We start from the raw sequence: 17,576 nt of genomic DNA on the forward strand, positions 1-17,576 counted from the left end.
AAAATCCAGCCAGTAAACCGCAATTCATGTGCCTTTTTCACGTGTCTCTGTGGCTCTTGGCGCGGTGTGAAATTCTCATTTTCTACACTTTGCAGTCAGAAGCTATGAATAATGCATAGCGCAAGAGAAATCCTCAATCTCCTGCTTCATCTACTATATGCTTTTATCCAGCTTCTGTCTCTATTAACAAGATGAATTGTAAATGGGGGAATCTAGATGCAATGTCCCCATCACATCTTCTGTGAGACCCACACTGTCTTCTGCAGGGAAATGAACGTCGGCCTATTGAAGGGACTTAAAAGAGAAATTATTATGGTGAAAACAATCCTGTAATAAGGGATGACACTTGACAGACATTAAATTCTTGCGCCTATTGTGGTGCATGTCATTTCTTAGCTTACTTGGTTGATTGTATATAATTACTATGTTTCAGGTTTACACACATCTTTTTTTTTTCTATACATAAGAACACTAGAACCTTAGATATACATTCTCAATTGTGCATTTTCCTACACCTAAGCTGAGATTTTTTTTTGTGGTTCCATTCTGTTTTATGTTTGGTATGGAAAGCTTCCTGTCGGGCAGTGTTCCCACAACTTACATTACATCTTTCTAGTCTTGTCACATGCAGCATCTCCCTTTTAGAATATACCGCTGTTTTGGGAACTGTTCTTCTGTGTTCTCATCACATGCAGTGTTTCTCGCTGCATGACAGAATCCTATAGTGTTCTGTTATAGCATTGTATAATATTGTGTGTAGCTGAGATGGGGAAAAAAAGATTATTGAACAAGTTTATAGTTTGGTTAAACAAAATTCATTTAACATTAATTCTTCTTAAACCATATTAGTTCTGGGTAGAAATTACATTTTGAAAATACATTTAAATTTTAATTTGTAGACTGGTAGGATGTACTTAAAGCAGAGCTCCACCCAAAAGGGAAGTTCTGCTTTAAAGTCTTCCCTACCCACCTGGTTTTGCCAGGTACCTCCACCCACATCGGCTCAAATCACCTAGGCGATCCAACCGGAAGCGCTCCTCTCCCCCTCCTTTACTGCAGTCATCTGGGACATGGCACAGGATCCAGAAGACTGCAGGACCGCTCGCAAATCGCAGCATGGCTCAACTATGCGCTGTGGGCATGTGAAACTCGCACCCAGCGCTCGGCTGTGAAACCATAAGCTGTCACAGCTTGGTGTCCACAGTTGAGATGCCGGGGAGAGAAGGGACAGCTCGGGTGAGCACATCAATCCTGGAACAGGTGAGTGTGTTCTTCTTTTAAAAGTCAGCAGCTACAGTTTTTGTTGCTGCTGACTTTTAAAAAACACAAAAACTATTAAAACCTCATCTTTAACCACTTTAAGACCGTAAGGATTTGCCCCCTTTATGACCAGGCCCTATTTTACGATTCGGCACTGCGTTACTTTAACGGACAATTGCGCGGTCGTGCGATGCTGTAACCAAATAAAATTGACGTCCTTTTTTCCCCACAAATAGAGCTTTCTTTTCTCTGTCGCTCATTGACAGACGTAGTCCTCGTTGATTAATAACTCGGGTTATACTGCCCTCTACAGGAGTAGGACTAGACAGGAAAGAAAACGTTCTGGCCACACCCTAGGGGCAGTCCCAGAGGGTATATCCTCTCACTTCCTGCTACAGCAAATCAGTTTTTTTCTGTCTAGTTAGGAGTAAGGACCTAGATTCCTTGCTAGGATCTTCGGTCCTGGCAAGATTTTTTTTTAAAAATACTTTTTTAGACCGCTTTTTTTCTCCAGTGTTCCTGTGAGATCTTCAAGCAAGTACGCTGAAACTGGGCGACGGGCTGGATGTTGAGATCCAGTGGTCACCCCAGTTCAGCCTATGAGCGCGTGCAGGCCATAGCTCCGCGCTGGGTCGGCCGCGACATAGTCCCACTGGACGGGGACTGACCCTGCGAGTTAAACGTCTCGCCTGGACGCCAATGACCAACAGAGTCACGGCATCCGTATTGGTCGACAGCCCCCCCACCCCGGTGGAGAGGGGTTCTGTCAGGAGTTGGCGCCCGCCTGGTTCCGGTATGGTGAGTAGAATGTTCCCCCTCTCCCCCTGTCGGGTTTGTTGGTGGACGCGGGCCCCTCTCTGGGATGGTCGGACACTCGGTTTTCTGGGTCTCCCCTCTATCCTATAACCGGTCACAGATCCCCCAATTTGAGTGTGATTTTTGTGAATAGAAACCAGGAGGCTTGGTTTGGGAGCTGACTATCTAAATTCACTATATGACTGTAAGGGTGACTGAAGTCAGTGGCAGACTACTAAAAGGCATTACTATTGAGGTATAGAGGTATCCTACCTGTCTAGTGTGTACACAGGCCGATGCCTATGCCTGAGTTACTGCAGCCACAGATCGCCATCCCTCCAGAAAGCCGGTCACTTCCACAGGCCACACAGCCTCCCGCAGGCCGAGGACACCTCCCGCAGGCCGAGGCACTTCCGCAGGCCGCACAGGCCGAATGCACACATCCCGCAGGCCGCTGCTAGCTTGCAAGCCGCCGCTATCCTACACAGGCCGCCGCCATTTTCCTGCAGATCGCACGAGGCCGCCATATTGGCGTAGCCTCGTGTCTCCAGTATGGGGGCGGCCATGTTTGAGGTGACCAAACACCTCGTGGAGGAATTGGGAGGCGCCGGAAGGCGTGTAAAGGGGCGGAGCCGCCTCCTTGGCCCAGGGAAAGCAAGCCAAAGATTTCCTGTCTGTAACAGACAGTGCTGGAAGCAGTTTGATAAGAAACTTCTGTGCATCAGGTGAGCCTTGGGGTCTCTCTCTTTCTCTCTTTCTGAGGGGTCCAAGCAGGTAGACTGAGGGCCGCTACTGCGCTGGGGGACTAAGTTAAAAAAAAAAAAAAAAAAAGTTTTTTTCTTGCAATTATTATTTTTTTTTTTTTTGTGTTTGCTGGCAAGTGTCTTGTTACATGGACCCTGCCACTCATGTATCCCCACCTGATCCCCTCGGGGTGGCCGCAGGACCCTCCAGTACCCCACTTGTAATTGATGCATTATCAGCAGTTTTGGAGTCTTTGGTATCCCGGGTGGAGGTAGCCTGTCAGGGACGGGGGTCAAGAAGAGTGACCCCCGCCTACCCCTATATCATCTGATACTTCAGATACGGATTCTGAGCTTGTCATTACCGGGAAACCTTAAATCTTGAGGTTACACCGGCAGAGGTAGCTGAGTCTCATATTCCTTTTTTGGTACTAGCAAGCCTACCAAAATGGTGAGGGGTTTCTCTTGCCCAAATGGGGTAGTCCGTAAACGAGCCCCTGCTATTTCCAAACGCATTGCTAGGCGCTATCATTTTGAGGAATCCCTCATTCCAAAGATGGACGGTATCACCAATAGTGGACTCACCGATTTCCAGACTAAATAAAGCCACTGTTATCTCGTTGGATTGACAGAATGGGCCCCACCCATCTCTAGGGTGGGGGGACGTCTTCACCGGTTTCCGGATCCAGGGCTTTCCAGAATCCCGGATAAAGGGGTTCGCAAGGTCATATGGTCGGGATACAAGATCGAGTTTCGATCACTTCCACCGGTGCGATTCTTCCCTTCCAATATTCGACATCCCTGGGTCGCTTAAAAAGCTTTGCGGGGAACAGCTTGATGCAACAAGCAGTAGTAGTTCCCATTCCTTGGAGGAGTTCTAGTCGAACCTGTTCACAATGCCCAGGAAGAAGGGCTAGGTGCGTCCAATTCTGGTCTTGGAAGAGATGGAGTCCATCCATACAGTGGTGGCCTCCCTGCATCAGGGGGATTTCCTGGCGTCCATAGACATTTAGGATGCCTATCTTCATATCCCCATCTTCGCAGGACATCAGCGTTTTCTTTGCTTTTCCCAAAGATCATCCCTGGTTCCCACCAGGAGACTGCACTATCTGGGCCTAATTTTGGATACATCCTTGGCAAGAGTGTTTCTCCAGGCGGAGAAACTCCAGAAGATTCAGTCAATGATTCGGATGTTGCTGTCCGTCAACTGGCTGGGATTGATGGTCGCCTCCTTAGAGGCAGGACCGTTTGCCCAGTCTCATACCCGAATTCTCCAAAGAGGAGATTCTTCTCATATGGAATCGGAATCCTGATTCCCTGGACAATCGGATCCGATTGAGCGAGCAGACCAGGGAGGCTCTGGTCTGGTGGCTTCGGTCTCCGATGCTCAGCCAGGGGAAGTAATTTCTTCTGATAAATTCCAGGTTACCGATAAAGGTGTTGGAACTGAGAGCGATCAGACTTTGTCTGATTTACTGGACCGAGCAGCTCCAGGGCAGTCCGGTTAGGATCCAATCGGACTATGCCATGGTCATGACTTATGTCAATCACCAAGGGGCGCCAAGAGTGCCCTGGCGGCCATAGAAGTGGCCAACATTCTTTATTGGGGGAACAGTTGTTCCAGTTCTCTCCGCGATATTTATCACGGGGGTGGACAGGCAGATTATTTCAGCCATCAGATTCTGGATCAAGAGGAATAGTCCCTTCATCCAGAGGTATTTCACCAGCTGTCCCTTCATTGGGGCACCCCGGATATGGATCTGTTGGCAGGTTGGCTCAACAGGGCTCGCCCCCGCGATCCTCTAGCGGACGCAGCAGACGCGCTGAGTGCCCAGTAGGGGAAGTATCGGCTACGGTATGTCTTCCCCCCTCAAGTTACTGCTGAGATTTCTCCGCAGGATAAAGGTGGAGGGAACTCCAGTTATCCTGGTAATTCCGGGCTGGCCTCGTCAAGCCGGGTACGCCGACTTGGCAGGCTAGTCGCAGACGCTCCTTGGAGACTTCTTCTCAGGGAGGATCTGCGGTCTCAAGGACCGATCTTCCATCGTGCTTTACAGAGAGCCTGGATAGCTCAGTCGGTAGAGCAACAGACTTTTAATCTGAGGGTCCAGGGTTCAGGTCCCTGTTCGGGCGGTGGCTGTCACCTACCTGTGAGGTCTTTGAGCTGCTGATCAGACAGTCTTTATGCACATCTGCCCTAATGCTCACTGGCCCAGAGAGTTGAAATGTCCTAGGGGACATAAGCTTCCCCCTTGGAATCTGCGCCAGAAAGAAAGGTGGCTGAAGGCGATTGCTTGACCTACAACCCTCGTCTAATGCAGCTTACCTGGGCTCCAGTTTAAATGTCAGCTTCAGTTATTTCCTACTCTAATTAAAGCAAGGAAAGCGACTTCTAGCAAAGTCTATTATCGCACATGGAAGACTTATATTGCGTGGTGTGAATCGTTGGGATTTCCCCCACGTACCTATTTGGTGACTCTAATTTTGGCTTTTCTGCAAGGGGGTTGAGCAGAAACTATCCTTGAGCACTATCAAGGGTCAAGTTTTCAGCGTTAGCAATCTTCTTTCAAAAGCCGCTGGCTACTCATTCCTTGGTGCGGAATTTCATCCAGGGGGTGCGGCACTTGGCTCCGCCAGTGCGCGCGCCCTTACCGCCCTGGGATCTCAATTTGGTTTTGTCGGTTCTGCAGAAACCTCCCTTTTAAAATATCAGGGAGATTCCCTTGCTTACATTATCCCAGAAGGTGGCCTTCTTGGTGGCTATCACTTCTGCACGCAGGGTGTCAGAACTGGCTGCATTATCATGCCATTCCCCATATCTTGTGGTTCATAGGGATAAGGTAGTTCTTCATCCGAAGCCATCCTTTCTTCCTAAGGTGGTTTCAGACTTTCATCTGAATGAAGATATTGTGCTACCTTCCTTGTGTCCTCAGCCCAATTATCCTCGGGAATATGCGTTGCATTCCTTGGATGTGGTTCGGGCAATCAGGGTATACCTGAAGGCTACGGAATCGTTCCGTAAGACGGATTCACTTTTTGTGATCACGGATGGCCCCAGTAAGGGGTTGCCTGCATCTGCCGCGACTATCTCTAAATGGATCAGACAGACGGTGGTACAGGCTTATTCGATTAGGGGTCGGAATCCTCCGTTCCCTGTTAAGGCGCACTCCACACGAGCGCTCAGTACTTCCTGGGCCTACCGCCATCAGGCGTCAGTGGTCCAGGTGTGCAAGGCAGCTACCTGGTCGTCGGTTCATACCTTTACAAAATTTTATAAAGTTGATGTGATGGCATCGGCGGATGCCTTATTTGGCCGCAAGGTTTTGCAGGCCGCAATTTGGGAGACCGGTGTTCTACCTCGAGGGTTTTTTTCCGTTGGAATTTCAGTTGAGTCTCATCGTGTGATTGATGAGCCTTTAAAACTTCTAGTTGGCACCGGTTGGGCCTTCTAGATTGGATTTTGATTTCCATTTTCCCACCCCTTATTTGTGGCACTGCTTTGGGACGTCCCGAGTTATTAATCGACGAGGACTACGTCTGTCAATGAGCGACAGAGAAAAATGGATTTTTGTAAAATCTTACCGTAAAATCCTTTTCTCTTAAGCTCATTGACAGACGTAGTACCCACCCCTCTGTTTTTGAGTTGGTTTGGGTTAAAATTCTCTAAACACTGCTTTGTGACATAACTGATTTGCTGTAGCAGGAAGTGAGAGGATATACCCTCTGGGGCTGCCCCTAGGGTGTGGCCAGAACGTTTTCTTTCCTGTCTAGTCCTACTCCTGTAGAGGGCAGTATAACCCGAATTATTAATCAACGAGGACTACGTCTGTCAATGAGCTTAAGAGAAAAGGATTTTACGGTAAGATTTTACAAAAATCCATTTTTAGTGGTATTTGGTCACCTGTGCGATTTTTATTTTTTGCGCTATAAACAAAAAATAGAGCGGCAATTTAAAAAAAAAAAAACAATATTTTTCACATTCTGCTATATGACCTTCTCAAAAACTTTTGATTTTTACATTTTCTTTTTTTTTTTTAACATTTTAGGCCAATTTGTTTTCTGCTACTTATTTTTGGTAAAGAAAATCGCAATAAGCGTATTTTGATTGGTCTGCGCAAAAGTTATCGTGTCTACTAACTACAGGAAGATTTATGTAATTTTTATTGTGTTTTTTTTTTTTTTTTTACTAGTAATGGCGATCTGCGATTTTTTTTCTTTTTTTGCGGGAATGCGACATTGCGGTGGACAGATCGGACCCCTAACTGACATTTTTGGCGGGACCAGTGACATTACTACAGTAGTCAGTGCTAAAAATATGCACTGTTACTGTAATGACACTGGCAGGGAAGGGGTAAACCCTATGGGTGATCAATGGGTTAAATGTGTGCCTAGTGGAGTGATTCTAACTGTGGGGGGGGGGGCGTGGCTTGTGAAATGACCATAGAGACATGCAATCCTATATAGAAGGATCACATGAGCTCTGTGATCATCCCAGGGAGAAGGAAGGTCGGCTGTGTTTACAACAGCCGACCGTCCTCCTCTCTTAGCAGGGAACAATCGCGGGTGTCAAGCAGCAATCGGAACTGCCTGAGCCATGCATCAGCTTCCCCGCTGCTGAGTGGGGGCGGAAGCGCGCCATTGGCGGTGCGCGCTCGCCCCCTAGTTTCCCGTGCGCGACCTACGTCGACCTGCATCGGTTTGCGCTGGTGAGCCACCCTGCCGCAGTAAAAAGGCGGGAAGTGGTTAAAGAGGCTCCTCGTTCTCTAGAAAAAAAAATAAGTCAGCAGCTACAAATACCGTAGCTGTTGACTTTTAATATAAGGATACTTACCTGTCCAGGGATCCACCGCTACCTCACTCGAGCTGGTTCTTCGCCAGTCTTCAGGTCCTCGGCACTGGCATGTTTACTGTGAGAAACCGGCTGTGACGCCTTGCCCCTTCACAACCAGCTTCCCACTGCTCATGCATGACGTGTCCCAAGATTTTGCGGACATGGAGGGTATGGGGGAACAACTTCTGGTGGAATTGCATAGGCAATTTTATCATAAGTGGGAGTGGGTGCCTGTCAAAACTAGATACCCGCTCCCCCTAGAAAAAAATTAACCCTCTGTTGAAAGTCAACATGTTTTTAATATCAGATATTTCTGGACTGTTGACACCAGGTTATAAGACCTCTGGATACAGCTGGGGGTAGCCTGGAATGCCAGCAGAGCAAGATTACCCAGCAGGGTGTTTTTAACAAGGAGTCATAAATGGGAATTCATCTCCTGAAGGATGTTCTCGCATAGGCCTCCTGATGTGATCTATGGGGGGTAGAGAAGCATCAGCTCCTGGGGAGGTGCAAATGAAAATGACTGATTTCCTGACTTACTACAACATCAAAGGAACAGATGTGTACTGGAAGTTGACCTGGGTCAAGGCAGGTTTTTTCACAGATTAATGCTGCCCCCTTGTGGAAGACAGTAATATACTTCCTGGAGGTTGTTCGGGGGAATACCATACTTCCTAGTGATTATTAAGAACAGCCCCTTATAGCTTTGCATTGGACAGAAGAATACGTGGGCAGGCAGAGGGTGTTTGTTGTGTGAGTTGTGTCTGAGTCTGCTTTAACCACTTAAGGACCAATCCTATTTCTGACACATGATGTTTACAAGTTAAAATCAGTATTTTTTGCTAGAAAATTGCTTAGAAGAACCCCAAAACATTATATAAATATACATTTTTAGCAAAGATTGGAGAATAAAATTGTGGTCGTTGCAATATTTTATGTCACGATATTTGCGCAGCAGTCTTTTAAACCCAATTTTTTGGGAAAAAATACACTTCACTGAATGTAAAAAAACTAAACCGTAAAGTTAGCCCAATATTTTTGCATAAAGAACATCTTCAAACCTCTTCAAAGGAGAAACAGGAGAAATATCTTTAGGCAAAGTGGTAGCCCTTCTGAGATCTGGTTTTTAAATGCTGACATGGCAATGCTGTATACACCATTGGAATCTATAAGGTTGATGCCAACCACACCCCTGAAGAAGTAGCTGTGAAAGCCCTGAAACGCGTCGGATGGAAGACGTCAATCCTTTTTCGCCTATTAACATTGGTGTAATATGTATACAGTATGTATTCCATGTACAACCATGTCCATATAGCATTGGTGTTTTTATGCGATCTTAAATAAAACTGCTTTTTATTCACATTGTTTAGTACTTAGTGTCTTCAAAGTCCGACCCCAAGGGGAGTTTTGTTCATGGTTTATCTATTAGAGATGTGGCACATTTAGGGAGGTACCTCACTGACTTTCTCTAGCTTTCCTTGCAACAAAGGAAACACTACCCTGTTACAGATGGAGCTTCAGAAGTGCTGCAAATCTAGATTCATGCTAAAAAAAATTCAATATTTCTTGTTATAGCCATCTTTTGTATTGTATTTTTTGTGGTAAAGCATGGAAGAATACAAAAAAACCTGTGTGGTATATTGCATGCTTTACTAAACAATAAAGCTGTACTTGCAAACTACTTACAGTTGTAGGAAAACAATAAAAGATTTACGAAGTATTACAGATATACATACAACACATGCACACGCTACCTAACCTTCCTAGCAAATGAGTCTTAACAGCGGTCTTGGTACAATAGAGATACACTAAAGTTTTAAAAAAGTCGTTTGTAACTCTGGGACTGCCTGTTTATAAATATGAAAGTTCATATTTATATCCTTTTTTTTTTTCATATTTATATTATTGTACAAAGTTGGTCATTTTTTGTGTTGCAGCTTGTTTATTGGTATAGTTTTAAAGTTGTGCACCAAAGGGTTTTCATTTATCTACATGTCAAGGGGGGGGGGGGGGGGTAGGAGGGAGGGTAAAGATGGTTAGTATCAGGTAAAAAAGGAAATCGGCATATTTGGATAAAACAAGGTAATGAATGGATAATGTATAATAAACATAATATCCGTAGACTATATTTAAATATAAAGCTGATTCGCCTGTAGTTACTAACAAATAAAATAGGTAGGTATCTATCTATGCTTTGCTGTCATGCTGGCAAAAACAACCTCATAGACAGAATTTCAAAACTGACAAATATGAAAATTTTCACTCTTATCTAAACCTAAAAACAATATTTGAGTTGGAAATTAACTTGATATACTCTACTGTAAGATGAGAAACACAAAGTGTAACCTCACAAACCTGCATTGTATATATCACAGTGCACAGATGCACACATAGATACTCTAGTCTAGATATCATATTTACCTGACATTACATGAGATAACAGAAGTGTTCTGTCTCTCTACAGAAAACTGAAAGTAAGCCTGTCAAACCAAAGGAACCACCTCAAAAACATGTTTCACTGTTAGACCTGGATGACTGTAAGTATTCTTAAATATAATAATCCCATAGATTGATGAAGGTCAAACCTGGCATTTAAATATACTGTAGTTAAAGGATATTTGTCATGAAAATGATTTCAGCTTAGCAGCACCTACATTTCTACAGTCTGTTCAATATTTATAAGGCTCCTTTCACACTAGCCGACTCCAAAGTTGCACGATTTTCAGTTTTTTTTTTTTCAGCATTGAAGTCGTGTCAAAGTCAGTTTTAAAAGTAGTGATGGAACCTTTTCTGAAATTGCAACGACTTCAGTAGTGTCAATTGGAACTGCTCTCTTAGTGATATGTGGCATATTACATGTGCTGCGACTTTGGGTTTCACAGGTCAGATCCTAAATCGCACAAGTGTGAAAGGAGCCTAATATATTATTATTGTGTTTGTCTCTTCTTATTTGTATTTCTTTTTAATATTTTATAGTACTCTTATCAGCATCAAAATAGTGATGGGTATTTGAGTGTACCAATTGGTTTAGAGATGCTTTTTTTGCATTAAAATGGATCATCCCATACTGCTGTTATTACCTTTTGTTTGCTGCCGTTTTTACATTGGCCAGATCAACAAGGTGCAGTGCCATATTTTTCTGTCCTTGCATTACACAAGATAAAAAAAATGTTTTTTTTTTTTTTTGGGGGGGGGGGGGGTTGTTAACCAGTTCGGTTCCAGAGCAATGTTTTATGAAGTTGCCTACATGTAAAAATCCTAATTTCTCTATCGTCCATTGACAGACGCAGCAGCAATGCTTCTTTTTCCTTGGGTTATGCGCCATCTACAGGAGTAAACTAGGCAGTGAAAAAAGTTCACTGATATGCCTATAGGGGCTGTCTTTCTCGTCCTAACTCCCCCACACCCTGTGCTCTCAAATCCATTTTCTTGCTGCCTAGTGAAGGAGTAGGACCTAGGTTTCCTGCTGGGACTTCATTCTCAGTTTTTTATCCTTTTAACAATGTTTATATTTATTTATCTTTACTCACTATCGCTAGCTAGTGTCAGGGGGAGATCCTCCTAGTGAACTACAAGCAACAGCCGGCTGCGGTTTTGCACTGGATAATCTAGGTCCTTACGGTCTCCCAGACTGGCCGAGCATGAGCAGGTTATGGTCCGACTAAGCCTCGCCACGACGGAGCACCTGTGTATGGGGACGAGCCTGCGAGCGGACACATTGACCTAGAACGCCCTGAGTCGCAGCGTACCCCTTGGCTGGCAGCATCCCCACTCTGGGTGGGAGGCTGTCTGCTCGGAGTAGAGCCCACCGAGTCCATGGTATGGTGAGTAAAATTAAACCCCTCATGTCCCTAGCGGCCTCTGGGAGGATAATGTGGGCCCACTCCTGGGGATAATAGGACTCTGTTTTTTCCCCAAGATCCCCAAGGCCTATCAGGACCAGGCCCTACCCTCCCTGCTCCCCCATAGGGGAACTATATTCGGTGCCTGTCACTCGAACTTGACCACTAAGATAGTTTCCCCGACTCAGATTGAGTTTGTGGACCAAATGACCCAGGCCCTGGTGTTCCTGTGTGATGCGGCCCCTCTGGTTGTCAGACTGTCAGGGGTAGGGATTGCCATACGCCGCGTGGTGTGGCTGAAGAGCTGGTCGGTGGACAAGGCTTCTAAGAAGGCCTTAACAGATCTCCCCTTTTTGGGTGAACATATGTTTGGAGACTCCTTGGATGAGTTGATCAAAGGTTTAACGGGGGTAAGAGTCTATTCTCCCCCAATCCTCAAAAGGTAAGGCGCCCCACAGTAAGCGGGGGCCCTCTTTCACGGCTCATAGGTGTTTTTTTTCGTGCCTCAGAGGCGCAGGAAAAAGATAATTTGTCCAGAGCGTCTGGAGGGAACAAGAAAGTTTGGTCGAATAAGCTCAAGACTAGCCAGTCCGGTTTGGCGGACAAATCCTCTTCGACATGAAGGGGCGTCCTCACCCAATTCGGGGGTGGGGGGACGTCTGCATTACTTTCAGGAACCCTGAACATCTTTGATTCAGGACAAATGGGTTCACAAAAAAATTTGTTCAGGGTACAAGATCGAATTTCGGTCTCGCCCAGCAGACAGATTTTTTTTCCCTCAAATCTTCGTCTGTCTCCGGATCCCTTGAAGGATCTCAAGGAGGCAGTGCAGGATCTCCTTGCACAAGGAGTTGTTGTGCCAGTTCCTCAGCTGCAACGGTTTTGAGGTTTTTATTCAAACCTGTTCACGGTGCCCAGAAAGGAGGGCAAGGTGCGTCCAATTTTGGACCTCAAGTCACCGAACCGCTTTGTGCCGGTGCAGAAGTTTCGGATGGAATCCATTCGATTGGTGGTAGCATCTTTAAATCAAGAGGACTTTCGAGCCTTTATCAATATCAAAGATGCCTATCTGCACATCCCTATATACGGGGGACATCAGAGGTATCTCTGTTTTGCAGTTGCGGAGGAGCACATTCAATTTGTGGCATTACCTTTTGGTCTAGCCTCCACTTCCAGAGTCTTCACCAAGGTTTTGGCTCCAGTGTTCGCTTTGCTCTGGAAAAGACAGATTGCGATCCTCAGATATCTGGACGATCTCCTGTTGAGAGCAAACTCTCACCCAACCTTGTTGGGCGACCTGTCAATCACAGTTCAGACCCTTCAGGAGTTCGGGTGGACCATCAACTTCAAAAAAATCTGCGCTGACCCCGTCGGTACGACTGAATTACCTGGGTCTGAGTTTAGACTCATCTCTGGCGAGGGTCTTTCTTCCTGGGGACAAACTTCAGACATTGCAGGCAGTGATCAGGTTGCTGATGGAGAATGATCTCTCATCTCTGCGGACTTGCATTGGGGCTGATGCTGTCGCCCTTCCAAGGCGGTCCCATTTGCTCGATTTCATTCCAGGCCTCTGCAAAAGGAGATTCTTGTCAAGTGGAACAAGGATCCGCAGTTCCGCACTTGGACAGAATGATATGTTTGAGCCGACTTACGATGTCAATGCTCTCGTGGTGGCTTCTGTCTGAGCCAGGGCAAGTCCTTTCTACCGCTGTTGTGGACGGTGGTCACCACGGATGCCAGCCTGTCGGGCTGGGGTGGAGTGCTGGACAATCTCTGTGCCCAGGGAGTCTGATCGACAATGGAGTCCTCTTTACCGATAAATGTCCTTGAACTCAGAGCAATCAAGCTTTGCCTGCTCCACTGGACGAATCGGCTACAAGGTTCCCCGGTTCGGATTCAATCCGACAATGCCATGGCTGTGGCCTACATCAATCACCATGGAGGCACAAGGAGTGCCCAGGCGGCCCAGGAGGTAGCAGGTGGCTGAGATTCTGACTTGGTTTGGGCCGAGAAACATGTTTTGGCTCTTTCAGCAGTTCACATTCCAGGAGTGTAGAACTGGCAGGCAAATTACCTGAGTCGTCAAGTTCTGGACCAAGGGGAATGGTCCCTGCATCCAGAGAGATTTAATCTCCTGTGTGTCCAGTGGGGCACCCTGGAGGTCGACTTGTTTGCGTCTCGTCTGAACAAGAATGGTACGAAGGTTCATGGCCCCATTGGTGACTTCTTGGAGCCAGTATTGGCCGCTTTATGCCTTTCCTCCCATACAGCTGTTGTGGAGGTTCCTCCGTAGATTGGCAGTGAAAGGGTGCCAGTAATTCTGGTGGTGCCAGACTTACCTCGCCGGTCTTGACACGCAGACCTGGTAAAGATGGCCCTGGCGGCTTCCTCTGAGGGAGGACCTGCTGTTTCGGGAGCCGATCTTCCATTCTGCTTTATGGTCACTGGCTTTAACGGCATGGCTGTTGAAGGCCAGGTGCTGAGAGACAGGGGTCTCTCTGAGTCTGTGATCCCTACCCTGCTGAGGGCTAGGAAAGCGACTGCCAGAAAAATGTATCATCGTACTTGGGAGATGTATATTTTCTGGTGTGAATTGCAAAACTTGCACCCTCGCTTGTTTTCGATTGCGAGGGTCTTGGCTTTCTTGCAGAAAGGAGTTGAGCAACGGTTGGCCTTGGGCACGATCAAGGGCCAAGTGTCGGCCTCAGCTATTTACATCCAACGCCCGTTGGCAACTAATTCCTTGATCCACTCCTCTATTCAATCATCTGGCTCCTCCGAGAAGATCCCCTTTGCCTCCGTGGGATCTGAATTTGGTTTTGTCTGTTCTTCATAAGCCTCCTTTTGAGAATATTGGGGACATATCTCTGCCTTTATCTCAGAAGGTTGCCTTTCTGGTGGCTTCTATTTCTGCCCGCAGAGTGTCTGCATTGGCGGCGCTTTCCTGTAGTTCACCTTACCTTGTCGTTCATAGAGATAAAGTGGTTCTCCCACCTAATCAGTCCTTTCTTCCTAATGTGGTGTCTGATTTCCATTTAAATGAAGACATTGTTTTGCCTTCACTCTGTCCTAAGCCTAAGCATCCTAAGGAAGTTGCTTTGCACTCTCTGGATGCGGTTCGGGCGATCAGGGTTTACCTGTCGGCCACGGAGCCTTTTAGGACATCAGGTTCTCTTTTCGTCCTTACTGAGGGATCTCGTAAGGGGTTGGCTGCATCTGCTGTGACCATATCCAGATGAATTATGCAAATGAGTGTTCAAATGTATTCATTGAAGGGTCAGGTACCTCCTTTCTCTGTGAAAGTGCATTCTACTAGAGCGCTAAGGGCCACTTTTACAAAATTGATTTATTGGCATCTTCGGATGCCTCTTTTGGCCACAAGGTTTTGCAAACTGCTGTGTAAAGGGACTTTTCTCTTACGTCCTCCGACAGTCGCCGCCATCTTCATATTCGTCACAATGGGGGTTAATGACCTTTGCTCCGTAGGAGTAGCTGGGCAACAGAATATGTTAATATTAAAGCTTTTAACATATCCCACCCCCAGGGGGTGGTCCCCTCAGTCAATAACATCCTACTTCCTGTATCCATACCTCAGTTTCAATGTCTAGCTTGTCAGGAGTAGCTGGATTTCTCTATGCTGGGGAATTTTGTCTCAGCCTTTCTCTTCTTTTTTTTGATATTTGTTTGAGTTTTTTCTCTCTTCACCTAGCTGTTATTTTTGTCAGCATTAGTTAGTTCTTCTGATGAAGAGGATTCGTGCGGGCTGGGTCTCGGGCTGATCCCCATGTGGGTCAGTGGCTTCCCATCCTGCCTTCGAGCGTTCAGTCAGGTAACGCTCCTGACGCAGTGAACGACCCATCCCTGTTCGGTGCAGGGGTGCTATGGTGAGGTGGCTACCTCACTGGACGCTGTGCGGTTTCTCAACCCCAGTTTTTTCTGCGTCCTGGATGCGACTCTCCCTGTCACATGTGCAGCGGCTTGTTCGCCTATGCGGGTTCCCCACGCCATCTAAGAGGTAAGTGTATCTGTGTGGGGACCTGTATGTTTGGGGGGTGTCAGTCTGGGACTGTGTTACCCTACCTCTGATCACACTGTTAAGCTCCCTGTCTCTCTGGCTGCATGCTGTGGGCTGCAAGGGGGAGGGGGCTGTGCTGCACTATCTGTGTCAGACTGTGTATGTGTGACAGGCTGTGTGCTGGGGGCATGATTATATCGTGTTTGGGCACTTCCAGCGACCGCTGCGGCGGTCCGCCATGTTTTACTGTATTGTAGTGTTTTGCCTGCGGTCCTCACTGGGTGGAGGAGCGGCGTTTTCGGCGCCATTTTGGCAGCGCTCACTCCGGCCGCATGGTAACACTGCAGGCGGCCATTTTCTTGTAGCCTTCCATAGGCTTTAATAGAGCGCCCTGAGTTACATCACTTCCTTTTCCCTGGGCGCACCGATCGAGGCAGCAGCAGTGGTCTCTCAAGGTTTTTATCCTCTCCATTCCTATATCCTTGCCTGAGTTGAGCTTTTCTCCCTGTGGGGGTCTCTATTGTGCTACTGTGTGTGTGCGGTGGGCTGCGGGCAGTTAACCCTTTATTCTTCGGCATATTATTTGGGGGCAATGGATTCTCAGGAAAGCAAATTTCCTACCACTTTGGTGGGAAGCCAGGGGACTGCTGCTTTACCCCCAGGGGGGGATTTGGCCGAGATTGTGGCTAACCTTGCTGCTCAGGTGCAAATGCTTGTGGCTGCTCGATCCACCAAACGGTCCAGAGTTTCAATTTCCTCTGATTCAGAGGGTGATGGTGATGGGGCTGCTATGGCTGGGGTCTCCTTATCGGGGTCCCGTTCCTCCCTGGATCTTGTGGGGTCCGAGGTGGAGGCTGAGGTTGAAGGGGTTGATAATTCTCCCCCTGGCTCGCCTGAAGAGCTTGCACTCATGGATGAATTGGTTGCTTCTATCAAACGCTGCGTTTGCAGGATGAACCATGTCCTCCTGCTGCCCTGGCAGCTTATGGGACGCAGAAAAGACGCAAGACATCGCAGGTCTTTCCCTGCACTGATGATTTTCAGCGCGCTGTTAAGGTACAATGGCGCAATTTACGCAAGCCTTTTGCTGTGCCAAGTAGGTTCAAGCTGCGTTATCCTTTCACGCCCGCTACTGATGAGCGGTGGTGTGTACCGCCTCCGGTGGATCACGCGGTGGCGGTTTTGAATAAGTCCATTGCGATTCCTGCGGAGGATACCCCGGTGTTCCGGGATGCCACGGACAGGAGGCTGGAGTCTCTTGCCCGTCACACTTATTCTATTACGGGTTCAATGCTAAAAGCTCTATTTGCTTCTCTTATGGCAGCCCAGGCTGTCGCGAGTTGGACGCAGGTGCTTAGGCGCGTCCTGGTGGCTGACTCTGCCCCTCCAGAGACGTTGGCTATGGTGGATCAAATCCATCAGGGTGTCATGTATTTGTGTGATGCGGACTTTGATATAGTACCGGTGGCTGCACGTGTGCACAGCGTGGCGGTATTGTCTCGCCGCCTGGTTTGGTTGAAGTGTTGGTCTGTGGACCAATCTTCGCGCAAGACCCTAGCCAATCTGCCCTATGATGGATCTCACCTTTTTGGAGAATCCTTGGATACACTGATAAAGGGGATCACGGGTGGTAAGAGCACGCTCTTGCCCCAATCCCACAAGGCTAAGGCGGCTCCTGGTAAGAAGCATGCTTCCTTTCGGCTCTCTCAGGGGTCCTTTCGTGCCTTTCGGTCGCACTATAAGGGCAAGCCGTTCAAAGGTCAGGGCTCCCAAAAGAAGCCGTGGTCAGGTAAGCAGAAGTCCGGCCAGTCCGGACCCGCTGCCCATAACAGTGTGGCCTGAAGGGGCGCCCTCACCCGGTTCTGGGGTGGGGGGACGCTTGCTCGGTTTTCTTCAACCCTGGCTGGCCCGTGTTCGGGACAGGTGGGTTCAGAAAATCGTTCGCTCTGGCTACAAGATCGAGTTTCTCTCTCGGCCGGAGAGCAGATTTTTTCCCTCAAATCTTCAACTGTCTCCGGAGCGTTTGCGGGATCTGCACCTGGCGGTGCGGGACCTGAGGGCTCAGGGAGTGGTGGTTCCGGTGCCTCATC

The 17,576-nt window shown here is 47.5% G+C and overlaps 1 protein-coding gene across 1 annotated transcript in view; it reads left to right on the top strand.

Moving 5' to 3' along the window:
* Window positions 1-17,576, top strand: part of AP3B1 (adaptor related protein complex 3 subunit beta 1) — a 553,719-nt gene that overhangs the window by 355,750 nt on the left and 180,393 nt on the right. Inside the window, exon 21 of the mRNA XM_082265474.1 lies at window positions 10,094-10,166. Within this exon, the coding sequence (XP_082121600.1) occupies window positions 10,094-10,166 (73 nt within the window). The remainder of the gene's footprint in view (window positions 1-10,093; window positions 10,167-17,576) is intronic.

The sequence above is a fragment of the Pelophylax lessonae genome (genome assembly GCF_965119305.1).
Source record: "Pelophylax lessonae genome assembly, chromosome: 1".
In the NCBI taxonomy this organism is placed as follows: Eukaryota; Metazoa; Chordata; class Amphibia; order Anura; family Ranidae; genus Pelophylax; species Pelophylax lessonae.